At 57.1% G+C, this 25,067-nt stretch overlaps 4 protein-coding genes across 4 annotated transcripts; 1 reads left to right on the forward strand and 3 right to left on the reverse strand.

The window, feature by feature from the left end:
- Positions 1-21: 21 nt before the first annotated feature.
- On the reverse strand, positions 22-4,357 carry NCLIV_018530 (conserved hypothetical protein; the record flags this gene model as incomplete). Its single annotated transcript, XM_003882046.1, has 5 exons — positions 22-99; positions 385-567; positions 989-1,225; positions 1,699-1,867; positions 2,157-4,357. The coding sequence occupies 5 exons, from the start codon at positions 4,355-4,357 to the stop codon at positions 22-24; spliced, it is 2,868 nt and encodes a 955-aa protein (XP_003882095.1).
- Positions 4,358-9,625: 5,268 nt separating this feature from the next.
- NCLIV_018540 (conserved hypothetical protein) lies at positions 9,626-11,050 on the reverse strand (the record flags this gene model as incomplete). Its single annotated transcript, XM_003882047.1, has 2 exons — positions 9,626-10,029; positions 10,993-11,050. 2 exons carry the CDS (start codon positions 11,048-11,050, stop codon positions 9,626-9,628), a joined length of 462 nt encoding a protein of 153 aa, XP_003882096.1.
- Positions 11,051-12,472: 1,422 nt separating this feature from the next.
- Positions 12,473-15,213, forward strand: NCLIV_018550 (YGR231Cp-like protein, related; the record flags this gene model as incomplete). Its single annotated transcript, XM_003882048.1, has 3 exons — positions 12,473-12,560; positions 13,934-14,355; positions 14,908-15,213. The coding sequence occupies 3 exons, from the start codon at positions 12,473-12,475 to the stop codon at positions 15,211-15,213; spliced, it is 816 nt and encodes a 271-aa protein (XP_003882097.1).
- A 4,186-nt stretch (positions 15,214-19,399) lies between these two features.
- Positions 19,400-23,744, reverse strand: NCLIV_018560 (putative ras-GTPase-activating protein binding protein; the record flags this gene model as incomplete). Its single annotated transcript, XM_003882049.1, has 7 exons — positions 19,400-19,879; positions 20,161-20,559; positions 20,740-20,876; positions 21,165-21,714; positions 22,001-22,273; positions 22,571-22,909; positions 23,376-23,744. 7 exons carry the CDS (start codon positions 23,742-23,744, stop codon positions 19,400-19,402), a joined length of 2,547 nt encoding a protein of 848 aa, XP_003882098.1.
- Positions 23,745-25,067: the final 1,323 nt, after the last annotated feature.

A 25,067-nucleotide genomic window follows, 5' to 3' on the forward strand; every position in this document is an offset into this window, starting at 1 on the left:
CTTTTCGGTGGCGTGACAAAATTACGAAGACGCCCCGACAGTCAGAACGGCCAAGGCAATGAGACTTGTCGAAGCCACCACAGTTGAAGCGGAGGAGCTCTGCAAAGCAACCGCACAAACACACACCCCAGAAAGGCCCCTGCGCTTGAGACGAGCATTGATTGAAACGGTCGCAGACACGTGGAATACCGTCCGCAGTGTTTTTTGTTTTGGTGTGTCAACGCAGCCAGGGGTACGTGTTGGGAGAAGAAAACATCCGGTTCGCCAAAGGAGCGTTTCACCCTAAAACGGGTGTGCCTGCTTCCGACTCACCCAAGACCATGTTGACCCGGAAAAACAGGGCCACGCCAGCAAGGCTCCCCTCAAAGCGGCAGCTGAACTCACCAGAGCTTTCTCAGTCAGTCCGCGAACTGCCTGTTCATCTGTGAACACCTTTGCGAGATCAGCGACACCGATGCCGTCGGAACTGTCGACGATGGCCATGTCAATGCCCCTCTCTCCTGCTGCGCTTGCCGTCGACACGAAGGAGTGCTCCTTCACGACCGCCTCCATGGACGCCGCGTGGTCCTGCGAGTGACACAGCGACCAGTCGACACATTTTTAATGGCCTCGGCGCGCAAAAAGCGTTCATCCAGTTACTAAACACGTGCCAAGCCAACGCGAACCGGATATCCGCCACACGGCCGAGTAATCTGCCCCACAGCACACGGCGCGTCCAAGACACGCCACGGTTTTCCGCAGTCGAGACGGCGATCGGCGATCGGCGCCCGACGTGCATATATGCCGTGCCTTCTCCAGAACATTTTCATAAACCGCTTGGTGGCGGTTCCAACCGCTTCCTGACCGGGCCCTCTCTCTGCCCCAGATCAGCGGCGCTTGAAGTCGCAGAGTGATACAGCGTAAATAACGTCTGCGTCTTGCTATCACCCGCGAAGGGTGAACAATTCTGTGGTGGCCCATGATCGGATCCAGTTGTCCTCACACCTACCAGGCCACGCTCGACAACTCCATTCGCGAGAAGGTCTACGACCTTTCCCGCGTTCAGTTGCACGGCGGAAACTTCAGGGATGCTCGTGGCAGAAGAAATGTCTTGCGCATCGGTTTCAGCGTCGTTCGCGGGAGCAAGAAAATTGTCGTTGGTGTTGAAGAATTTGCGCCAGCAATCACGATACATTTCCTCGACGAAGATGGCAAAGCGCTCGACCAACCGCGTGTGGTTAACGGGCTGCAAAGGCATGCACCCGGAGAACAGCGTTCCGAAACAAAACGTGACACCAGGAAGCACGCGCCCACGGTACACTCACGGCACAACAAGCGTACGCAGGGAATGAGGGAGTCACCAAGACACACAAAACGTTGGAGGGTGTGGACAGATGACCATCTGCGGGGTTGCCCACACAAGTGAGGTTTTTTGCTCGAGACGGTCCTCTGTGAAAACGGTCTTGCCACCGGGTGCTGCGCTCGCGAACCTCCCGTGAAGGTCCATCATCGATTCCCCACGCACGGTTCGGCCGAAAGCGTCCGGAAGCGATTTGAAACGCGGCGGTGGCTGCGGTCGCCCAGCCTGGCTGTAATCACTCGAAAAACCGCACGGAGGCCACTCCTGGCGCTGGCCTCCGAACGCGTCCGCCAGGCCGTGTGTCAGCTCTGTCTCGGGGCCAGTGACCAGTTGCTTTTTGCCGCATCTGGACAACCTACCAGCTGATCCTGCACGCCGTCGCTGATCGCGCCTTCGCTGTTCATCGTTTTGTTGTAGAACTCCGCGACATCCACGTCGGGTTTGGGCAGAAGGAGCGTCAACAGCTGGGCTGTCGTCGTCACGGCGGCCTGCGGCAGCAGTCCTCCCCAGACGCCGAAGACGCGGTCCCTGAGGGAAAGGCGAAAGCAAAACAGATCGGAGCGCGCGTCCACCGGTGGAAACGGCTGCGACCTGGCAGCCAAAACGGTTCCTCTTGAGTCACCGATCAGGCGGAGAGACCGGTTGCGACAACCGTTCACGCCGCTGGTGCATGCAGCCACTTGCGAAGCGTCCGTGTCCACCGAATCTTTTCACACGCTGCGAGCCGCTCCCCATTGTGCCTCGTCACGTCACCCGGCGTGGCATCAGCGGGACGAACTGGCTGTCTACCTTGCCCCTCGTCGTATCTCCCACTTACGTCACGTCGAGGTAGGCGGCCTTCACGATTTTTTCAACGCCCGCCGAGTCGACTTCAAAAGCGACCGTGTCGTTGTGCATTTGGAGCATGCGCAAGCGGCTCATGACGGCCATCACTTTCTGCTTGATCGGGACCGCCTTCACTTCTTTGCTCGGGATCTGCGCGGTGTTGTAAGGCATCTCAGGGAGGTGACCTCGCTCCCCCAGAGCGCCGAGTGCTCCCCGATGCCTCGGTTCCGATTCTTTCGGCTGTGGACGAGACTCGTGCTCACGCGCCGCTTCCTCCGGAGTCGATGGCTTCTCTTGGATGATCTTGACTGTATCGGGCGCGACCTGTTGCTGGCCTTCGCCTGACGGCTGACGCTGCGCGCCCTGTTCGTACACCTCCAGAGGCGACAACGGCGGCATCACCTGGCGGCTCTGACCGACACCCGCGAGGTTCGCCCCCGGAGCTCCACTCGCGACTTGCGTCGGCTCAGCTCCGGGGAAGACTGCAGCCTGTCCAGGCGCGGCGGGACTCGGTTGCGCGACGGCTGCCTGTCCAGGCGCGGCGGGACTCGGTTGCGCGACGGCTGCCTGTCCAGGCGCGGCGGGACTCGGTTGAGCGACGGCTGCCTGTCCGGGTGCTCCCGCATCAGGCTGTGCCGGGAGTGCGACGGGCGACGCCGCAGGAGCTTGAACCGGCGGGGACGGAATCTGCGCGGGCATCTGGAACGTAGGCATAGGCTGCGCCGGCTGCACGCCTCCCTGAGCGCCCAACGACGCCACAACCGGCTGCAAGTCCGGCACAGGCGCTTGACTGAGCGGGAGACTCGCCGCCGGCACAGCGCTCAAGTACGGGTCAGCCTGTACCGCAGCCGCCGCGCCAGTCGGGCCCGCCACTTGCGCCGGGGCGATCGGCATGGCCACGGCCGCAGCTGGGTTTTGCGCAGGCACTCCGGTCGCCACGCTAGCAACCGTCGGCGCCACTGGAGCCAGCAGTTGCTGAGGCTCGTCCTGCACACCCGCTCCAACCTGGAGGAAGGAACTCTCTGGATGTTTCTCCTTCGTCTTGTGCTTTTCAAGTGGCAGCGCGGCCAGGAGCTTGTTCTGCTCCCGGACATCCGCCGACGGCTCCGCACTCTGCATCAGCCCTTGGATCTTGAAGAAGCGGAATTTGTAGAACTTCTTGTGGAGCTCGATCGCGCGGTCCAGGAGCCCGCCTTCTTCCAGAACAGCCTGGACGAACTTTTTCGCGAAAGTGTCGACCGCCTGTTTGAAGGCCTCGACCGCGGACATGTCCTCGCCATCCAGATTCACACGGAAGATGACTGTCCCTTCGTTCACGATAACGTTCGAGCCAAGCTGCGCGTCATTGCCGTTCCCCACGCTGCAAAAAATGGCTGTCTGGGTCTCTCGGCGACGCAGCAGCGCCTTCCTCACATCCTCCGAGTTGAACGCGTTCAGACCGTCCGTCGCGGCGGTCTTGAACGCCTCCAGCAAGGCTGCAGCGTCTTGGTAGATGTACCAGAGGGTGTCATCCAGAAATCCTGCGTCCATGGCCTTGTGGTAGTGGGAAACCAGAGCTTCGACGATGCCTTTCCGCGCGACCTCCGACCCCCCAGACGCTTTGCTCGGATCCAAATGTCCGAGCCAGCTCTGGGCGAGCGCATGAGAGAAGGCAACGGCTGTGAGACAGTTTTTCTCATGCACGTACTTTTCGATCAACTTCTCGTATTCGGCGCCGCCGCACTTGAGTTGGGTTGTGGCTGAACCCAAAACCTCTCCGTCATCGGACTTCTGTATTTGCCGGCAGACAGGCTGAGACCCGGACAGCGGCGCACACATTTCCTTGTTGTCCATGTGCTGCTCCAAATTTGATTTCAACAGCTTCCACTGTGGCGAGGCTGCCATCAAACTCGTGTTCGATCCGTTCAACTCATCCTGGAGCATCTTCTGCATAACCTCTTGGGCTGCGCACTCATCTTCTGACTCCTGGTCTTGCTCCGTCAGCACAGCGTCTTCATCGTCGCCGGCGCTCGCGCCATCCTCAGCTTCCAACGTGCTCGCACGGTGCCGAGCGCGCGTCGCCTCCGCCGCTAGCGAGGAGGGGAAAAGGGAGGCACTGGATGCAGAAAGAGTGGACTGAACTGCATGCTCAACGGATTCCGGCCGCTGCAACAGCGGCAGAAGGACGAGGAGGGAAAGAGTGAATTGACGCATTTCGACTTATCAACTTGAGCGTTCGCATTGGGTGCATGCGTGCCAACCTGCGGCGAAGTGCAGGGGAAGATACACGCGGCGTGCAACTCCGATGCAGAAGCCCCCAGACGACTAGGCACGCAGGAGTGCGCGGCGCGGGGGAGGAAGTCACGAAATGAGGAAGAAAGCTAGCCCACCACCAGATCGGTCTGTATGTCAGGAGGGGGAAGAAAAACAGCGCCAAAGCTTGGCGAGCGACCGATAACAAGGGAGACGTTGAGTGCTGAATGAGGGGGTAGTGCCGACCCGTGGAGGATGTGACCTTCAGGCAAACAGGCAATGCCTGCGAAAACACAAAGAAAACACGTTCCGTGCGCTGTGAAGAACAAAAAGTGAACAGTGTGGACTAGAATACAGAGCTGGAACGGGATGACTTGGAGCTTCTCTCGCAAACAGCCACTGTGGAGAAAGGAACGGCCGCCCTCGTTCGAGCAGTGCAGGCACCGTTAGTACAGTGGTTTTCGCACTGAGACATACCCATCCCTCTCGCTTCCACTCACAGTTAGTGACTTCTTCCCATCTACTGTTATCTGTTGGGAAAACGGAAAAAACCGAAATCCGAATCGGCGCGTCAGGCCGTTCTTTGTTTCCCCTGGCCCCGACCGTCACCGTTACTAAATGCGCGTTCGAAAAGCGACGTCCATCGACGTGGAAAGGTGATAGATGACAGTTTCTTGCCGTGTAATAACAGCCAACGAAACGTTAGACAACGTCTAAAGGAAAGTACCCCATAGCCTCCACGCTCACGTTTACTCCCCCCTCCCCGTCTCTCTCAGCGCAGCCTGGGCGAGAAAGGAAACGGGGGGCTACCGTTGCACCCCAAGCAGCGCTTTGGCACGAAAATAAGAGACATACAGGAAGCAACGCGAAATGTTGAAAAAATAACACTTTCGCGGAGGATAGATAACCAGATAGCTTCAGCATCGACGGCTAGTCACAGCCACTTACCTTCACCACCCTGCAGACGGTGTTCGGCATCAGCACTCGTTGGGCCGGGGAAGCAGATAGAAGTGCGGTAAAACTCGCTTGAGGGGAACACAAACGGTAAATAAGGAGGGAAATACTCTACTCCACAAGCAAAGTACAGCAAAGGAGAGGACACCTGGAGACCCAACCCGCGTCTCCATGCAAACGGCACCTGTAAGACTCGCTAGGAGCTTGGAATTGTAGCGCAGCTCGGGCAAGCATCGACAATCCAACCCGCGCGCGCACAGGGTATGCGGGACTCCCGTTGTTTCCCGCTTCGTGAGCAGAGGTGTAAGATCCGTGGAACCCCCAGAATCTTTTTAAAATCACCAAACCCCTCGCGAAAGACATACCGCCACGTTTCATCCGCTCCAGCGGTTTTTCCTTCCGTGCAGGGACGTGAGCACAATCGATCCTGCAAGATTGCCCATGTAGAGGGGTTGCAATGCATACTGAGAGAGGCGCAGGGGGATTACCCCTCCGTTGGGTAGCCACCCCGGGGAAGACGGTTGCCTGTGATGACGATTCTGCACCCAACCGCGAGCGCGCACCGCTCTCCTGTACGTACAGCCACTATTGGATGGCCCGCTGACTCAGTACTGGTGAAATGAAAAAGGCAACTGCTCAAAAATGCAGGTTCTCGGCTCTGAAAAAGATTCTCCTAGAGATGGGAAGCCGCCGGTCCTTTTCGAAAACAGCGCTGCGCAGTGCACAGTTTAGCGCACTCAGGCCAGGCAGCGTGCCTTGCGACGTCTCTGTAAAAATCAGGCCAGCTGGGAAGCCTCTATGGAGAGCGGTCGCCGTGCGTCCGATACGGAGCAATCGACGGCGTATATTTTTACTCTCAGCGGGAACAAGACAGCGGTCATACTTCTGCGGGGGGTCCGCGCATTCGAATGCCCAAAAAACGCAGCCGATACTGACGAGACAGTGCACTTCTTGTGCAGAAAAACAGCAATTGTCGAACAAGTGACGACAACCTCGTCTGAGAGCTGCCAGAAGAATTCTTTCGCACGACAGGGGGTGGGCTGTCGCCGGCAAGTCTCGTCTCCCCCCTTCAAGTGTCTCGTTCAGGAGCTTTTCGCCGCCTTTCTACCCTGCCTCATTGGCTGCTTGAGGCTGTCCTACGATACGAGGACAGCGAGCGTCACAGATGATTCATTTTCTGGGTTTCGTGTTAGACCTAGAGCTCCTTGCATGAACGAATTGCGTGTGTCGGGAGAACAAATTGAGTTCGTAGCGGGTCAGCTGCTTGGATTATCCGAGTCGGGCATACGGGTCCTGTACATGATCACCGGTGTGACGGAACGGGATACACGACCTGGCGCTTCCGGTGGCGGCAGCGTTTTTTCCGACGCTTCTCTCTGAAGCAGATAAGCGAGTATCTTCACTAGTGCTCAGTAGGGCTATATATTGTGTGTCGACACAATTCCTCATGGGTTAAGCGTGAAAGCGACAGTCTAGTCTTCCGCAGTTGCCCATTAGTTACCCGGCTGTGTCAGGTGCTGGAAATCCAAAAAAGAGGCGTATCGCAGTTTCGGAAACTAAGGGGACACACGGCTCGGCATTCTGTGCCCAGATAACTGCTCACAGCCTGACGAAGGAAATCTGTCGGAAAGGGATACCCCGGTCCACATCCATATCTCGAGCTCTCGTGTGTGGAAAGTGGAGCCTTCCCCAGCTGCCAACAGGTCAACCATGTATTATTTAATTCAGTCAATTCGCGTTAGGGGTGGATTCACGAAGGAGTTAGATGCTCAGAGCACTGTAAACTGGAACGCCAGGGGTCAGTTGCCTCCTTCCTCATTTTGCAACAGGCAACATGGTTTCTTGAGTCCGACGTAATCTCATCAGTGGAAGACAGCTTCTGAGGAGGCGGGGCCGACGCCACAGCCTCGTCCCCGGGGACCTCTCTGGCGAGTCAAGCCCAGAAGGTGTAGAGGGAGAAGCTGTAAACGTTCTTGAGCAATAAACTGCTGCTTGATGCGCCACGCGCCACTGTCCAACAAATAGTCGCGATTGTAATGGTGCTTTTGCTGCCTTCCTGTCAGATGGTGGGTGGTTTACTGGGCTTGTTATAGTACCGGGAAAGCGGTGATGTCCTCTAACTCGCCCGTGCCTAGGACTACAGTGTCTGTCGGAAGGCGCACGGCTCCCTGTGGTAGATGAAGCCTTTGCTGCAACCTTCAGACCATGTGATAATATATTGTTCTGGTGACTAGGGGCAGCGTATTGATTTCACCGGCACTTCAGTTGGCGGCGATCTGCCAATACTCAGCGGGGAGACTGACGCCCGGCAAAAGTCGTTTTTCATGAACACTAGTGGCGATGAAGAAAGGCAATTTGGCGCGGACCAAACCCCCCAGTAAAGACAAAGCTCCGAACATATGTACTAATACTGCTCGCAAGAATAAGTGCTGAAAAAAGGAATGTGCAGAGAAGCGGCTCGCAGAAAGTGCGGAACAAACCGATTTCTTTGGAAACTCCACTGCTAGTGAAGATCCCTGCTACGTTTACAAGGCATCTGGCACACGGTTACTATCCTGCAAACCGGATTTTCCTACCTAGCATTGGGATACACAGTCTATTAACAATGGCTTTGTACGGAATGTCTCTTCTTGTCTCAACGCAGGGACTTGCCGAAGCTGGTTCAGGGTTGCGGGGCCTGGCGGAGGTTGCAGATAATAGGAAACAGAGAGGAAGGCGCGCCCTATTTGCCTGTAGTAATCCACGAGTCAGCATCCACTGGTAAATTGTTAGTTATATGTCCACGTCATAGTGTTTCTGTATGCAGCCATGTAAATGTTCCTTGTTTACCACAGGTCTCGGTGTTACCTCTCACGACTCCGCCATGAATCCACCTACCGCGTTTTCCCTAGTTACTTAGCAACATATCCGTATCCATGCATCGGCCTCCTTTCTTCCACATGCATTTTTGCTGCTTACTCTTCCGTGTAACCATCCAGCTGCGCATGCATCGTTAGCGATGTATCTGTCTACGCGTGTTTTTGCGTACCATTATCTCTGGACCAACGGACAGACATTTCCCCTCAAACCAAAATCTACGAACCCGATACACTGGGACCAAGTATGAACCAGCGCAGCCACGTGTTCCTACCTCGCGGAGTTGTCGAAGCAGCTCACGGCGAGGTCTTGGCCTGGTCTGCGTTGTTGAACCAGAATATACATTACCGCCAATGCCCATGTAGGTGGATAGGTTGTATATCCGTTGGTGGATGAGTGAGACCACGCGTGACCGTCATGCCACAAAATAATGTCGAAAACTGCCTGCGCGGTCCCTGCTCCTGCGCGGGCGGACGGGAAATGCAGTGGAATGGACCGCCCTTATTCTGCGTCTAGAGTATTGAACGACGGCACCTACGTGGGCTGAGCCATGAGGCAGCTGGCAAAAAAAGCAAGCCCTGAAGCAGCCTCATCTGTTTACATTCTGTTGTAGGGGTTTTACCACGCTGACTGCACCCTATAGAAGCACTGCGTTAATCACATTTGCTTCGCCCGATTGGGCACACATGTCTGCGTCAGTCTTGAACAGAAGAGTGCTTTCGCAACTCTCTCTATATCACTCTGCGTACATCTCATCTCTTGCCAAGACTGCTTAATCCATTTATTCTCATCGTAAATTTGCTACACCGTTCCCGGTAGGAAAACTGCCCAGAGCACGATTTTCTCTTCTCCCGAGCATGAGCTGCCTAGGCAAAAGTCACTTTTCCCTGCATGTGACTTTCTCAAGGGGCGCATTCGGCACCTCGTTGTGGGTTCATCGTAGCCTGAGGCTGCAGCCTGTGTCGAATGGGTTGGTAAGTACCCATTAGACCACGTGAACTGAAGCGTTCGTAAGCTCGAAGACAGTATTTTATCTGTCCAGATCTTCAAAGGCTGATACAACTGTTTGCTTCCGATGAATAAGGAATATACAGGCACATACACACCCATTTCCAGTATCCCATTACACACTTTCCACCTCGGTCCCCAGACACGTGGGAAAAAAGAGTGCAGATTGCCGGACCCTTTCCTCGCTCGATGTTTTCAACTCAGTTCTGAATGAGGTTGCGGTCGCGAGTTGCCCGTCGCACCGCCGAACCCTTTTACTGCGTTGAAAAGCTACAGATGGGTGAACAAGGGCTGCACGCACTCCATGCATTGTGGTTCTACCGTATAGCGCACGGCACCAAGCAGAACCCGGAAGCGTTTTATAACAGCAACCTTCAAACGGTAACTCTTCTCCACGGACAAGTTTTTAATCTACATGCCGTCGGTGAGTCCGGAGACACCCGCCTCCGACTGGAGGGAGGACAGAAGTTGGTGCACCTTCTCCAATTCTTCCATGCCGGCTCCAGAGGCCATCAGGGAATTAACGGTGTCCGAAAGTTCTTCGGCTGTCAAGCTCCCCAGGGTTGCCATGGCCTTCTTTGCGACTTCAGAGAGGTCCTTTTTATTGACATCAAACTTGGATGAGAAATCATCAACCAGCTTGCGTAGCAGTTCATGGAGCGCCGCCGTGTCCGTTCCCAACAGAGACTCAAGCTCTGCCTCGCCCTGTTTCAAATCCTCCTCCACCTGCTGCTCAACGTCCTCAGCCTGCTGCTCAGCTTCCTCAATCTGCTGCTCAAGCGTCTGCTCCTGAGAGTCAACAGGGTTCTCGGCCTCTGCAAATACACGTATGGAACAACATGAGAGCAGACACAAAAGGCTGTATGCAGCAGTGCTGGCACATGCACAAGAGAGGTAGTTGAAAAAAACCTCTTACGCACGGGGCTCCCACATTCATTTAAAGAGGGCAAAGCTTCAGTCTTCACGGGCCAGTTGAATACCACTTGCCTCGAACTGTCCTATCCTCCGGGCAGAACAGACGGTCCGAACGTTTTTCGGTGTTCCAAAGACTTGACGGCTTGTGAGCTGTCAACATTTTTGCCAGCAAAAACCCCATTTACGAGAGCGATGAAATACTTGCGACGCCTTGGGATCCGGTATATCGGATGACCCTAGTGCTAACTACATTTCCATTGTAGAAAGTTCTCACGTATTGTTTCTCTCAGAAGTTGTCGCAGCTATCCACAGACCAAAGCTCGGATCACGTCAAGTGACTCGCCTCCCAGCCACCCCTCCTTCCACTAACAGAAAAACCGGGAAATCTCGGGGAAAACCCGCTTTTCGGGCCGTGTGCACCAGATTTCACACCGGCGGAACACGCTAGAGCTTGCACGAGTCTACGGGACACGCCGCAAGGACAACCTTCCAAAAGCGTTCGCCGTCAGCCGGGCGCCACGGTCGTCACAAGGGACACACCAGGGGTTCGACCAGGCATCATTCGGCACTGCCGTCGTGCTGCTGTTTCAAGTTCTTCGCCGGAACGACTTGTGGCACGCCCCCTAGAACTGCCCTAAAGCCTTTCGCTTGATGTTCGGACAAACTTCCTAGTGCCAAGCTCTGCGGCGCAACGCACTCGAACCCCCCCTTTCTTTCTACGGGGCAGCAGCACCCCGGCTGCCAGGTACCCCGAGCTGTCAGGTTTTCGTGCACGAATCCCGTGAACAGTGGCAACCATCCCACAAACCACAAGCTCTTCTTTTGGGAGCGGATAGAAAGAATCGGTCGGAAATCCGTCATACCCGAAGCAGCGGCGAAGCCGAAGAGGGAACCGAAGAGGAGAACGGCGGAGAGCTTCATTTTGAATACCGGGGTGGGGAATGGCCAACGGTCAGCGGGCGAAGCGAAAGTGCACCACGGGATCGGAGTGCAATACACCGTAGGGGAAAATGCAGTTGAGAAGTTTCCCGAAAGATACGAGTTTTATTCGTCAGGAAAAAGCAAATCACAAGCTTTAGAATTTCTGTGCTTCACGGTAAACCACGGACTGCGGCTCCACCCCTACACCTGGCGAATATTCCCTCTCTGGGCAGCGGTCCGGGGCCGCGTGCATCACGAGTTGCTACACCGCTTCGCACTCGGGGTGGAACGGTACCCGGTGCCGTTTCGATGTTTCCCGGACCACTAACTCGGGGCAGGGATAACCCGGGCCTTTCCACCGGGAATGCTCAACGGGGTTTTAGTGGGAGGCGCACCCCTCAGGTCTGCTAGACTGCCTCGATTATTCAAGCTCCCGCGCCTCGTCGTCCACGGCCTGCCTGAGCGGCAGCTGCAAAAAGTGCGGAGACGTGGCTTTTGGGGAATATCTCGCTGCCAGATGCCAGTGCCCTTGGGGCAGTCTTTCTGGTTCACTCTCCACACACGAATGGGCGAAGCAAACGGTTGGGATTAACAAGGGAACCAGGATTTCTGTTTGACCATGTGGGGCAGAGAGAGAGGAGAACGCGCATGAGTTAAACACACTGGGGGGACGCAGCGGCAGCCCGGAGCCGTGACGCTTTACGATTTTTTCGCTGAGAAACGCGTTATCGAAAGAAAAGAAGGTAGGATCTTCTGCGCATGTGGGATTGGCCTAGAAAAAAGAAGACACGCTTCGCGTTTAACGTCATTTTCAGCCACACAGAAGCTGTCGATAGCAAAGAAGAAGGAAGTTTTCTTGACGAGACAAAAAGGGTGCATTTTCCACTTCGGTTGCGCCGAGAGTTTCAGCGTGCGAGACGAGTCAACACCCGCACGCTCTTCTCTGTGTCCCTTTCCTCGCCGGTTCGCGAAGCCCTGTTTACGAAAGACCACGTTTTTCGGCTTCTCGCCTCCCACAGGAAAAACTCTCTTTTTGTTGCCGCAGTCTACTGGTTTCGCCCGCCGTCTCGGAAACTGTATTGCCTGCCTTTTGCCTACCCGGCCTGCGACTTGTTTCTTGCCTTACGGACACCACAACCTTCCAGGGCGTCGCTCGAGGTCGTTTCCCTTCTCTCCGAACAGCCAATGCACTGCGAACGCGACTGGATCCCCGCTCGCTTTTTGGCACGTCTCACCCTCTTGCCTGCCTTTCTCGTCCGTCTCGCCTCTCACCAACTTTACCCCGCAAGACGCCGGGAAGTCCGAGTTCCGGGGTGTCTGTGAGTCGTCGCTGTGTGAAAAGGCTTTCTTTCCGCTGCTTTTGCTAGAGACCGCCTACCTGCCTCTTCGTCTGAGGCCACAACTCTCTCGAGTGTTTAAAAAATGACAGAAAGGCTTCTCACCACCATCGGCCGCGCAGGCGTCCTGCTCGGCTCCGCAGGCTTCGTTGCGTCTTCTTGCCTCTATGACGGTAAGCAGTTTGCCGTTTTGTTTCGATTTCTTCTGTAGAATCTCGAAACACGAGAAAGCTGCCTTGCAAACTCAACCCTGGACCCTTTCCCCGTGTCAGTGCACTGTGACCCTCCGCCACTCCGGTGAGAGGAACGCCGCCGGCGTTCCGCACGCCCAACGAGAAAACGCACAAAACCAGAAACAGTCCAGTTTAAACGCCCTCGGTGAGGGTGCGGGAGACAAGGCGTTCACAAAGACCGGCGATGTGCGGCGGTCTCTTTTTCCACTTGCGAATCGGGGTTTGTGGCCGTGGCCCGTTGTGCCATGCAACCGCGGAGAACGGGGATGTTACGGTTTTCAAGAGCGTGTCTCGGCCGCGTTTCCTAGCCGAATGACTGCATGCAAGTGGGCTCTGTGCTGGGCATCCAGACAGTCTTGATGCTTTCTTTGCTCGTGGTGAACCGTGGCATCCGCGCAGAGGGAACTGTAGTCGTGCAGAGGAGGATAATGCCCCACAAGCGCCATGGGAGCAGTTATGCGTATGCGTTTTCACATCGGGAACCCCGTTTCCTCACGTGGAATCCCGGTTCGACATGCTCGCCCACCGTGGTCTGTATAGGCACCGGCCTTCCTCAGCCACGCAAGGGCGAGGGAAAGAGAAGTTACACTCATGAAGGCGCGAGCGGGTCTGTGAGAGACGAGGTTTCTCGTGTTTCCCTATATAGTCGCCATACCAGTTCCACTCGGCTGGCGTCCACGGCAGCGCGAGGACCGTTAGTCTAGAGGGGCGAGTCGATGTGCCCATGCCACGTGCACTGATAACCCACAACTGGGCACGTAGGTGGGAAAACAGATCCAATATATATATATATATATCTGTTTATGCGCGTCTGTGCGTGTGCAGGGGGAGAGCGTGGGTGGGGGGTTTGAAGTGTAAATGTGGGGTTGATAAAACAGTTGATAAAACAACGGCAGACCAGCTACGTGGAGTCTGCCGTTCCACGTCTGTGTTCTGGGCGCCGGCTCGCGCGAAAGGCCCTAGACCCGGTCTCGCCCGCACCACATCCAAACATAAACATATGTATATATATATGTATATATATATATATATGTATATATATGTATATATATATGTATATATATATATATATATGTATATATATGTATATATATATGTATATATATATGTATATATATATGTATATATATATATGTATATATATATGTATATATATATATATGTATATATATATATGTATTGTATGCACCTCTGTGTGCAGCTGGACATGCGTTGCGAGTTGCGTGTTTTCGGCGAGTCTTTGCGCAGTGTTGATGTCTTGTCCTCTTCCGCGGATGCAGCCTGGGTTTTCTTTGTGTTTGTGCGTTCCTCAGTCGACGGCGGGCAGCGTGCGGTGATGTTCAACCGCTTCGGAGGCGTGGCGAAGAAGCCGATCGGAGAGGGCATGCATTTGTATTTCCCGTGGTTCCAAGTGCCGTTCCTCTACGACGTGCGCATCCGCCCGAAAGTCATCAACACGACGACGGGGACGCGCGACTTGCAGATGGTCTCTGTGGGGTTGCGGCTGCTCTACCGCCCGATGGAAGATCGCCTGCCGATCATTCACCAGACTCTCGGTCCGGACTACGACGAGCGCGTGCTGCCATCCATTGGAAACGAAGTGTTAAAGGCGGTCGTCGCGCGCTACGACGCGGAGAGTCTCTTGACGCAGCGGGACAAAGTTTCCCACGACATCCGCGACGCCATCACGAACCGTGCACGCCAGTTCGACCTCGTTCTCGACGACGTGGCCATCGTAAGCGACTCCGAGACTGCCTGGTGCAGAGCCAGGCTTCCAGAGGGAAGAAGGGAAGGCTTGCGCGGCGTAGCCTGTCTCGCGTGTGTGTGTGGCGCAAAGAGCACGAAAAGGGGGGGGGGGGGGTAGAGATCCGAAAAGCAACTCCGTTTTTTTCGCATTTGCGGGAAAACAGACGCTGGACAAAACGGTCCAACGGAGAAAAGGAAGCCTGCACAACCGCCGGGAAAAAAAGGGCCTCGATGTTGAAAAGAGCCTACGTTGCCTCCAAAGACGTCCATCCCACACGTTTTCACACATGTATGTGTATATGTAGGTCTGTCGGTAGTGTGTATCTTTTTAGTATAGAAAGGCAGAACTGTACAGCAGTATATTGCTGTATGGTGTGAATCGGGTAGTCTGCAAAGAACGCCGGTTTCGCTAACGCCGTCGGAAGCCAGAATCTGGGGTGCACGTCTTTGCGTGTGCGTCGTCTGGATGCGTTTGGGTCTCTGCGGTGGGCGCTGAGCGGGCAATGGGAGTCGCTGTGCCTGGTCGTGCCGGTTTTCCCAGACGCACCTGAGCTACGGCAAGGAGTTTTCCAAGGCCATTGAGGAGAAGCAGGTGGCCCAGCAAGAGAGCGAGAGAACGAAATTCATCGTCGCGAGGACAGAGCAGGAGAAGAAGGCAGCGGTTGTGCGCGCCGAGGGAGAGGCCGAGGCAGCGACGCTCATTTCCGAGGCCATCAAGCAGCACGGCACAGGTCTGATTGAAGTTCGCCGCCTGGACGCAGCGAAGGAAATCGCAGACACCATGGCCAAGAGCCGCAACGTCATGTATTTGCCTTCCGGTGTCAACATGCTCTTGTCGCAGCAGTAAAAAAAGGCGAGCGCCGGGTCAGCGACACCAGCGGAGAATCAGAGACAGGCAGAAGACCGTGCGGGCCCCGCCGTGGCTTCGGGAAGCGAACAACGGCGGCTCTCCCGCCCTCGCGGCTTCCTTCCGTGAACGCCACGCGCACACAAAAGTACAGTAGGACTGACCACCTATGGATATCTGTTTGAACGGTTCCGGTACGAAGCCGAGGACGGAGCGACGTGGAGAGTGAAGAATCGCGGGGACTGGAGTCGTCTCTCTTCGGTCTGAGGCGGCAGACGGTCTCGGGTCCGTTGGAGGACGTGTGGGGTGGTTGCGCGAGGCCAGCAGATCGGGCGATTGCGGCGGGTATCGTAGACCACATGGGTAGTCGACATGTGCTACTGCAATCCACTCAGGGAGTGGCTGATACCTGGGAAGGAATGGGAACGTGGGAAGTGTGTCCACACACGCAGTGGATAAGAGAGGCCCAGCGAGGGGGGAAGACAGACTAGCCACGCGTTGCTCGGGGCAAGTGGCTCTGCTACTGAAAAGGGGGTCGGTTTGTGCGTTTGCCGATTCGGTCTTGCCTGCTGTCGTATCTTTCTTCGTTTTCTACGTGAGCCTCAGTGACCATTTCTCCGGTGTATGTGGCTCTTCGGCGACTAACGTGTGGAGCCCCCGTTTCTGCGTTTTCTCTGTGGCGACAGTTTCCTTGCAACACCAATGTATTTTCGAGACGACGGAGAGGGACGGGTTGCGAGCGTCTGTACGCGACAGCTGTACCCAGTTGTTTCCGCGTCACGCGTTTTTTGCCAGTGGACCTATCTTCCGTGAGGTCTCGGCAGCCTGGCGCCCGTTTCGATTCGTTTTCCTTTCTGCTTCTCCTCTGTTTCTGCTGATTCGATTCTCCGCCGTTTTTCTGACTCTTCTCTCAGCGACAGTTTCGGCATAAAAGATGGTTGTGCTTTTCAAATACGCCTCCAGTCTCACCACGTCTCCATCGAAAAACACAACTCGGCACTCGCTGATCCTCTAGCTGGTGTAGGCCGAGAACTGCTCACGTGGCTGCTGATCGCGGCACTCTGTCCCGTGCACCACATCAGTCATGTTGCTCAGGAGGAACTTGAACATGTCTACGGGGTGCTGTCAGTATGTGTGCCTCTGTCAATTTCATTGGGGGCTCTACAGAGACGCGTAAGTCTACACATTTGTACAGCATCTGTATAGCTCGTGTGGGTAGTGAGACTCGACAAGCAGGCGAAGCCAGAACACAGTCTGATATCCTATGGCACAAAACGCTCCGTACGAAAGAATTCCGTCTCCTTCCAACCTGAAGAACGACCGGCAGCACTTTGTGCAATTCTGGCGATCCACTTATGGACACGGACGACAGGAGTTCGTACCGAAAAGATTGCAGAGATGCGGACGCCTAGACTGCCAGGAGCCGATCGTGAATGAAGTGGAACAATCTTGGAGCCTGTGTGCATCTGCAACGCGCGCCAGGCAGCACAGAAGACTGGCGCAATCATCGCGACCAGGAAAAGCTGAGAAAACGCATCAGGCGGCGCAGCGTCCAGGCGGCGCCTCGTCAGGACCGATCGGTTTCTGCTTTGCGCCTTTCTCGGACCCTGCTGACAGTGAGACGCCGGAGGACCGGCGATTTCTCACTAAATTGGTCTCTCCCGTGTGTTTCTGCGGGGAATCCGTTCCTGGAGTTTCGCTTGCATCTGTCTGCTTCCTCATTTACACTCGTGGATTCCCGGACGGGTGCCAACAAATGCCCTAAGAGCATCACCGCCACCTTTCCTGCAGTCCCAGGAAACGCGCAACTTCACGGAACGAATCAACCCGTTCTCCTCCCCTGCAAGCTGATCTGTGGTATACCGGTGCGGGTTTTTCGGCAGATTTCCCTTGCCTGGCTGTTCGACGGTTGTTCTTCGAGAGATGGCATCCGCGTTCCTGCAAAAAAGTACCCTTCATCCTGTATGAAGCCACGTGTGTGTATGTCAACGCTCGGGTGGAGAGACTGTGTACGCAGGGTACTCGATTCTTTATTTCCGGTGCTGAAACTTGTGTTTTTTCCTGTGACACGAAGCGAAGAACTTCATAATGGACGGCACATGGCCTGCAACTTGATAGTCGACAGGATCTCGCTGTCGTAGGCGTCTCTCTCGAAAGAGCCACCGCGGGCGAAGAGGCCGACCTCCGTAGCGACCGAAAAGGTGTTCTGACTTGGCAAGGAATCTGGATTTCCCGTTTGCAATAAAACCCGTTACTAAGACGGACAACTGCGGATTGGCAAGTGCGCTAGGAGCGACACACGCACACATACGCACACGAACGAAGTCGCCGCCTTCCTTTCTGATCCCGTTCCTCCGAGGCAGCATCAAGAAGCCCGACAAGCAGGCGCAACGGTGCCTGCACACCGGAAAACATACGCCTGTGCACATACGGGTACATTCATGCATACATGTGTGTATACGCAGACACACAACCAGGAACATATACATTTGTACGCGTAGGTCACGCCCGCTCTCGCCAAGGCGTTCAGTTCTAGTCCCCCCCACCGTACCGTTGGGAGAGGATATTTTCAGCTTTTTTCGGCCATTTGTTCATGTCTGGACGCCTCCCTCTCTCTTGCTCTCCGATGCCTTCGCCCAAAAAAGCGCGGTCTCTTCCATGCTTCTCCACAGCTGCTCTCTTCTGGTGCAGCACTTCTCTGCAACCCGGCTGCGTGCGCCGTGCCAACTTCTCGAGCAAACGCTGCGTCTTCATGCAGAAGGCTCGTTTCGCACCTTGTGGACGAGAAACCACACGTTCACCATTTCCATCTTGGCGGCACAGGCTTCGTGTCGGTCACCAATCCATGAGCGAGAGTTCGCTTCCCTCTGTGTTTGTCTCTTCCGACAGTGCCGGTTATCGAAAACCCCGCAAAAACTTTACACTGCGCCCATTCGGTCACCCTGTGCACGTCGGGACTGCGTTCCTTCTTTCTCCTGTTCTGAGTTTTTTGCGTGCAGGTCTTGTGCCGGTCCTGAAGCTTCCAAGCGTCTCGCTCTCTCCGCGTGGTGTTCGCGCGTTCCTCAGCCTTTCTTTCTCCCGCAGTTACGCGCTGCCGAATGCGCAGCCGCGCCTCCTACGCGAGGAACATCTAGTGTCACGTTTAGGGGATGTCTTAAACAGTTCAGTGGGGTGGCGGCGCAAAGCAATCATAAAGAACGTCTGTCATAAAACTGAAGTCATGGGGAACGGAAGACAGTTGCCCGAGACGTGGTCGTCACGCACACACTGCGTCTCGGTCCGCCTCTCCGGCGAGCCTGTCGCTATAGAAGCGCACCTACCCTGAGCAGGTGCGTGTGTTTATCCCAAAGGTATGTCCGTAGACATTTGTGCCGAGTGCGTGTGCAGATACACTGTGCGACGGTACAGCATTATAGACGGAATTTTGAGACGGAAGCGGCCCAGAGCGCCTTAGGGTTTGCCGGTCAGACTCTGGACTGTGTGATCCCTCGGGAAGTTTTCCGGCCTGCCCTCAGTCCGTGCGCAAAAGACGCACTCTGCAAATTTAGGATACATCACCCTCATACAAATCCTGCAAATTCCGTACAACTCCATGTATCCTCTCGCGAGGTTTGCTCGACCGAAAACGAACATCCGGTGCCTCCCAAGCCCTCCTCTGTCCGACACCCAACCTTCTCCAAACACCATGTCCACAGACGAGATACGCACAAGCGGATCCGCAGTGATTATTTGGTGCAATGGGACGCCCAATGGAGACAGGACGCGTTGCAGTCCTCGGGTGAGATGTGCATGCAGTCCCCTTACAAGCGATCTGTTGCGACACCTTCCAAGCGTAAAAGACGTGGCTCTTCGCTAAGCGGTTATCTCCCCCGACGCTATTCTCTTGCGTGCGAATTGGAAGACACGTCGTTCACACCACACCGCCATGGCCGTCTCTTCAGAAGACTTCTCGATGAGCCCTCCTCGCGTCCATTCTCTTCATTCGTTCGCTCGCGCGACGCATGCCCATACATGCTCTGTTCGCGTATACGGAAGTCCTCTCTCCCCTTTAGTCCCTCCGCGAAAATAACTCCCTTCCCACCGTAACGCTTTCCCCCCTCCCACGCCCCTTTGACGCCTCAGACACTTTCTCTCCGCTTCCGAGCTCTCGCTTCTCGCCCCGCCTCGCGCGCTACGTCACCCCTCTCTACCTCGACCAACTCGGCTGCTGGTCTCCGCCGCCGCGCCTGGACCCGCCGCCCCGAGGCCTCCCCGCGCCTCCACGGGCGCCGCCGGCCCCGAAGCGCCGCTCGCCCTGACCGGCCCCAGCAGCCGCGCCTGTCTGCACCCCCGCCGCGGGCCCGGGGCCTCCGGGCCCCTTCTTCTTCTTGCCGGCGTCGATCCACTGGCCGCCTCCGTCGGCGCCAGTCTCGCCTTCCTTCTGGCCCGACGCTGAGCCCGCAAAGACGCCGTTCTCGTTCGCGCCCTCGCCGCGAGCGTAGCGGGGACGCTGGAAGCGGCTCTCTTCCTCGCCGAAGGCACCCTGGTCTCCCTTGGGTCCGTAGAACTCGCCGCGACCGTTCGGGGCCTTCCCCGCGTTCCAGCCGCCCCGGCCCCCGCGACCCCCGCGGGCTCCGCCTCCACGGGGACCGCCGGATCCCTGCTGGCGAGCAAAGTCCAGGCGCATCTGGAAGAAAAGAAGAGGGCACACGCGGAAGCATGCAAAGCGATGCGGAGAGTATTGTGGCTGACCCATCAACAAGCAGGGGGGAACCTACCTTCCCCCGTTAGAACGCACCAAGTGCATGCACGAGGTGTATAGGAACAGGAAAAAAGGGTACGAGTCCTCCGCGTCCCATGTACGGAAAGAACAAACGTCTTCAGGTCGTTTCACGCTGGAGGTTCCCTTTCAAAAACACTGTCCCGTCTCCACGTGTGCCTCAGGACTGAGAGAGTCTCTTCACGCACCTGTCGTCCGCGCACGTATAGCCCTTGCTGCATGAGGTACTCGGCACTCTGGCGGCAGTCGAGCTCAATGAACCAGCCGAAGGTGCGTCCGCTCGCGGGTTTTCGGATTTCCACTGCCTGGCCCTCGTTGAATTTCTTCAGCTGATCTGCAACTGCCTTCTTGAGTTCGTCCACCGAGAACTCCGGCGGCATTTCAGAAAGCACAACCAGCTTCTTGGCGCCCGCGGGTGGCCCGTCGCCTCGCGCGGGACCTTCGGCTCCAGCCTCGCCCCCCTGGGCACCTGGAGACGCCTGGGCAGCGCCCGAACGCGAGCTCGTCCGGCCCTCCTCCTGCGCGCCGGCGCGTCCGTTGCTGGCCGCGGAGCCGGTAGAGCGCGTCGCCGGGACGGCAAAACCCTTCTGAAAACACACGCGCCCGGAAGGAAGTTCGCAATCGGGCCACGTGGGAAGCGGTCAGCAGACGGTCGCGAATCACACGCGAGACTGCCCTAAAGAGCGGCCCATCGGCCACACGCGCAAACCCAGGGTGGCAAAACGTGGCGGAAGCGACAAACACGGGGTGCGAAAGCAACGACTTACGGGTCCGCCTGCCGTGCGCTGCGCGTTCTGCACGACCTTGAACGCAAAACTCTTCGGATCGTAGTTGAACTGCTCAGCGTGCTGTTGCGCGTCGGCCTTCTGTGCCTGCTGCTTGGTTTCGCCGGGGCGGGGCCAGTCTGTAAGCACGAACAGGAGACGCCGTTTCACTCTTCTGCCAAACAGGCGGACGCAGCGCTTCATATCCGCTCCACATGCACGACGCTTCGATTTCTGTCCCTCGTCTCTACCTGTGACACGCTCACGTGACCCACGGATACGCCTGGCCTCCCCCCGCTCGCTGTACCGTCATTTCTGGAGGCCGCACCCATGCATGCACCGTCCTCACTAACTCTCCACCTCGCAGCCAATGGCCGCCCGCTTTCCGCTGCGAGCGAGATTTCCTGCAACTGATGCCTGAGACCTACTCGCGTCCGGGGCCGATGCTTCGGGGCTCGGCGCGTCCTCGCGCTTCCATTGGCGTTTGGGCGCGGGTTTTTGCGGCGCCAGAAACTGGTTCTCCGCCTCTGCGGACGGCGCGCTGTTGCTCTTCGCCTCCTCGGCGCCGGCCTCCTTCTTCCCTTCGCCCGCTGCTTTGCGCGCCTCATCCCCCGTCTCTTGTGTCTCCGCGGTCGTGGGGACGGCAGGCGTCAGGGGCACCACGCGGGGGCTCGCAGGCGCGTCGCCGGAGCCCACGCGAGGCGAGCCAACGGCGTTCGGCGCACGGGGACTGCCGGCCGCCGAGCCTCGAGGGCTGCTTTGCTCTGGGGCGAGGGTCTGCGTCGCGGCATGTGCTTCCACGCGCGCGGTCGCAGCGGTCGGCGACCGCACCGCTTGCTGGAAACCCGCCGTGGGCGCCTCAGACACCCGAGATCGAGCGCTTGGCGACGAAGGCAACGCCGCTTCCCTCGCTCCGTTCTGAACCTCCTCAACGGCCGCGTCGAGGTAACAGAAGATCTCGTTTGTCACGTACCAACCCTGAAAAGGAGAGAGACCGCGGCTGACATTTGAGCTTAACCTACGAAAACGTGTAGCCTCGCCTTCACACACTCGCGAAAACTTTTTTGAAAACCCCCCCCCCCCCCCCCCCCCCCCACACGAGAATCTACAGCTGAGTTGCGTGTTGAGCACATCCCACTGGGGCTCTGTTCAACAAGAGAGGTGTCCCTGCACAACCCCCGCGAAGCGGCATTTCGCCCGTCGACGTTCCCTTATCTTCCTCAGAGGGGTGGTCTGTGTCTTCTCCGTTGTCCAACAGACTTACGTTTCGCGGGGCCTTTTGCTTCGCGAGGAAGACCGTTTGCGCGAACTCTCTCTCCGGGCCCTCGTCTGCATGCTTCAGGCGGCCAGCGACGAGAATCAGCATCCCTCCGTCCTTGTTCTCCTGTGCGTCGATGAAACGCACTCGGCAAGTGGTCCTCTCGAAACGACCTCTCTCAAAGGCCCGGTAAATCTCCCGCTGGCCCATCGCCCTGACGTCCGTATGGTGGGGCGCGCTGTGAGGCACCGTGCCGTCGCGGTCCGTCGTTCGGATCATCTGCGTCGAAGCCGCAACACATCCACGTCGGCACATTACCACACACTCTCTGTCTGTCTGCATTGTCACTGACGCGAGGTCCACTTCACCGCTACTCCCAGGCCCCCTCGAGCGATGTGTGTGCGTCCCCAAACGCAGGCCCCGTTCCAGGAAAGCAACCGTCTGCGGATGCAGCAAATGCGGGGGCCGCGACGCCCGAGGCACTTGCCCGTTCCTGCATGCGTCCCCCCACATCTCGCTGCTTGCCTGGAAGTCTACGCATGCAGGTGGCGGCCGCCTGGTTCCCCTTCGACTTACTTGGGAGTCAAAGTCGTAGAATCGGTGCAGGTCGAGCGGGGTGTCGTGCAGCATGTAGTAGTACTGGTAGACGAAGGAGTGCGCCACCTCCATCGGCGTCAACATCCGAGGCTTGGCCGCATGCGCGCCGTGGTCCGTCTCGGGGCCTTGTGCCACACTCGAGCTGACCTGAGCCGCCCCGAGCGGCGCTCCCTGCGCGTCCATCATTAGCGGCGCGCTCGGGCCCGACCCCGCGGCTGGGGCTCCACCGGCCGCCCCTTGGGAGGGGAACATGAACGTCGAAGTGGAGCCTTGCTGGGCCAGGAGCGACGCGTCCGGAGCCGTGGCGGTCGGCGTGGCCTGGCGCGAGAGAGGCAAGAGTCGAGACATATGCAGAACTTTAAAAAATGGAATCATCTGTGCACATGAGGATCCAGGGGACCCGCCAAGGCTAGGCCCTGAGCGCCTGGGCAAGTGGAACGGAGACAGGTTCTCACGGGGCAGGCTAGGAGGAGACCTGGCAGGCCGAGCACACAAACAGGAACGCGGCCAAAAGCACACGGCCGACGCAGAGCAAAAATTGGGCGGGCACAGCGCACACAGACGCTTCTCTCGCAAGATACAAAAAGCCCGAGAACAACCCCAGAACGCGGATGCCCATCGACACCGATGGACAACGCATACACCAGACGCGCACTTCTTCGGGAGTCAGCAAAAAGAGGCTGCTTCGGGTGGAAGTCGCGCTGTCGCATGCGGCGCTCCGGCTCTGGTCAACGAGGAAACGCGCCGTTTTTCCCTGAGTGAACACTGTTTTCTGTGAACTTACGAGTGTCGATGCCGCGGACATGGCCGTGGCGGCGTTCGGTTGCGAGTAGGCGTGTGGATGGTGACCCTGTTGCAGCTGTTGCGCAGACTGCGCAGAGTGTTGCGAGTAGTTTCCTGCGTTCGTGAAGCCTTGGTATTGTTGGTGCGGCGGAGGAGGCAAGGGCGGCTGTTGCAGATGCTGGAGCTGCATTTGCTGCTGGAGATGATGGGGTTGGCCGTAGCCGCCGCGGCCGCCAGAGGATGGGTGAAGCCCGGAGGTTCCGCCGTACGTGTGGGGGCCGGAAAACGCTGTGTTCTGTGCGCTGTGGTGAAATCCTCCTCCCGATGAGGCCGGTGCCCCGGCAGCAGGGTGGACGGAGTACACAGACATTTTAGACGAGGTAAGACAACGGTATACGGAGGCAAACCGGCGCCGCCAGCACAGAGACCGACTTCCAAAGGCGGTTCACGGGAGCGAGGCAGCGGTTGCGCGAAAAACCGGAAAATCACACGGGGGGACGGGGGGCGTGCGGAAACCAGCAAAGGTGCGGTGAAGACGACGGGTTGTGGAAAAAAAACGGCGGGGTGGCTGGAAACGTTCAACCGCGCGAGTACGTGGAGAGGATCGAAATACAATACCGGGGGCAACGGACACACCGAGTCGCGGGCGCTGGGGGGCAGACCGCAGTTTTTTCAGCGGAAGGGGGACGGGAATGTGGGAACAAAAAAAGACTCGACAACGAAGACTCTGCACGAAAAAGAGGTACGTGGAAACGAGGAAGTCAAGAATTCTCCACAGAAAAAGCTGAACGAGGCGAACGCGATATTTGTGCGCAGAGAAAGGAAAACGAACCCACACAGGCAGGCGGGAGACTCAGCGCGGAAGAAACCGCCGGACGGAGAGACTTTTTCCGCTGAAAATGCAGGCCTGCGAACAATTCTTTGCGGAGAGGGTGATTTTCTGAAGCAGGAATGGAGCACTACCACGCAGGAGAAAAGGCAGGAAAAAGGCGCACTGAACTTGCGGCCTGCACAACTCACTCGGGGGAACACGACGCGACGAAATCGTGGTTCATATTAGACGGGGTGTTGCACGAGCGACCCAGACGATGCGCCAAAGAAAAGAAAAACGCGCGCAAAAAAGAAAACAGAGCGGCTACGGAACTCCCGAAAAAAATGCAGACAAAAAGGACGAGGTCCGCGAAGCAGGGGAAAGACAGAGGGACGAAACTAGGCGCTTCTTGTGTGGACGAGGGAAACTGCAGGCGCACGCAGCGTACAGCGCCGCGCTCGTGTGGACTACACCCCAAAAAGGAGGGGCAGAGAAACGCTGACGAAAAGGCCGGTTTACGAGAGAGTGGGTAAACAGGGGAAACACCACCTGCGGAGATATCGAGGGGCCACAGTTTCGCGAAAAGGACTCCCACCTGGCAACCCCCGCCTCCCGCGAACGCAAAGGTCTGCGCTCGCCCGTTGACACACTGTCGCACTCTTTTTGTGGCCGGAACCGTGAGGATCTGCAAGCAGGAAATGTATTCGCGACGCACACCCCGAAAACTGTGTGGAAATGAACAAACTCCGCGCATTTCTTCGAGCGACCATTTCAACCGAAGAAAGCACAAGCATCCCCCCCCCCCCCCCCCCGCCTCCGGGCTGACGGCCGCCTTCTCGGCTGCGCACGCGCGTTTCCTGAGAAAAAATCGCGAGTCCTTTC

Source organism: Neospora caninum, chromosome VI, assembly GCF_000208865.1.
Source record: "Neospora caninum Liverpool complete genome, chromosome VI".
NCBI lineage: Eukaryota > Apicomplexa > Conoidasida > Eucoccidiorida > Sarcocystidae > Neospora > Neospora caninum.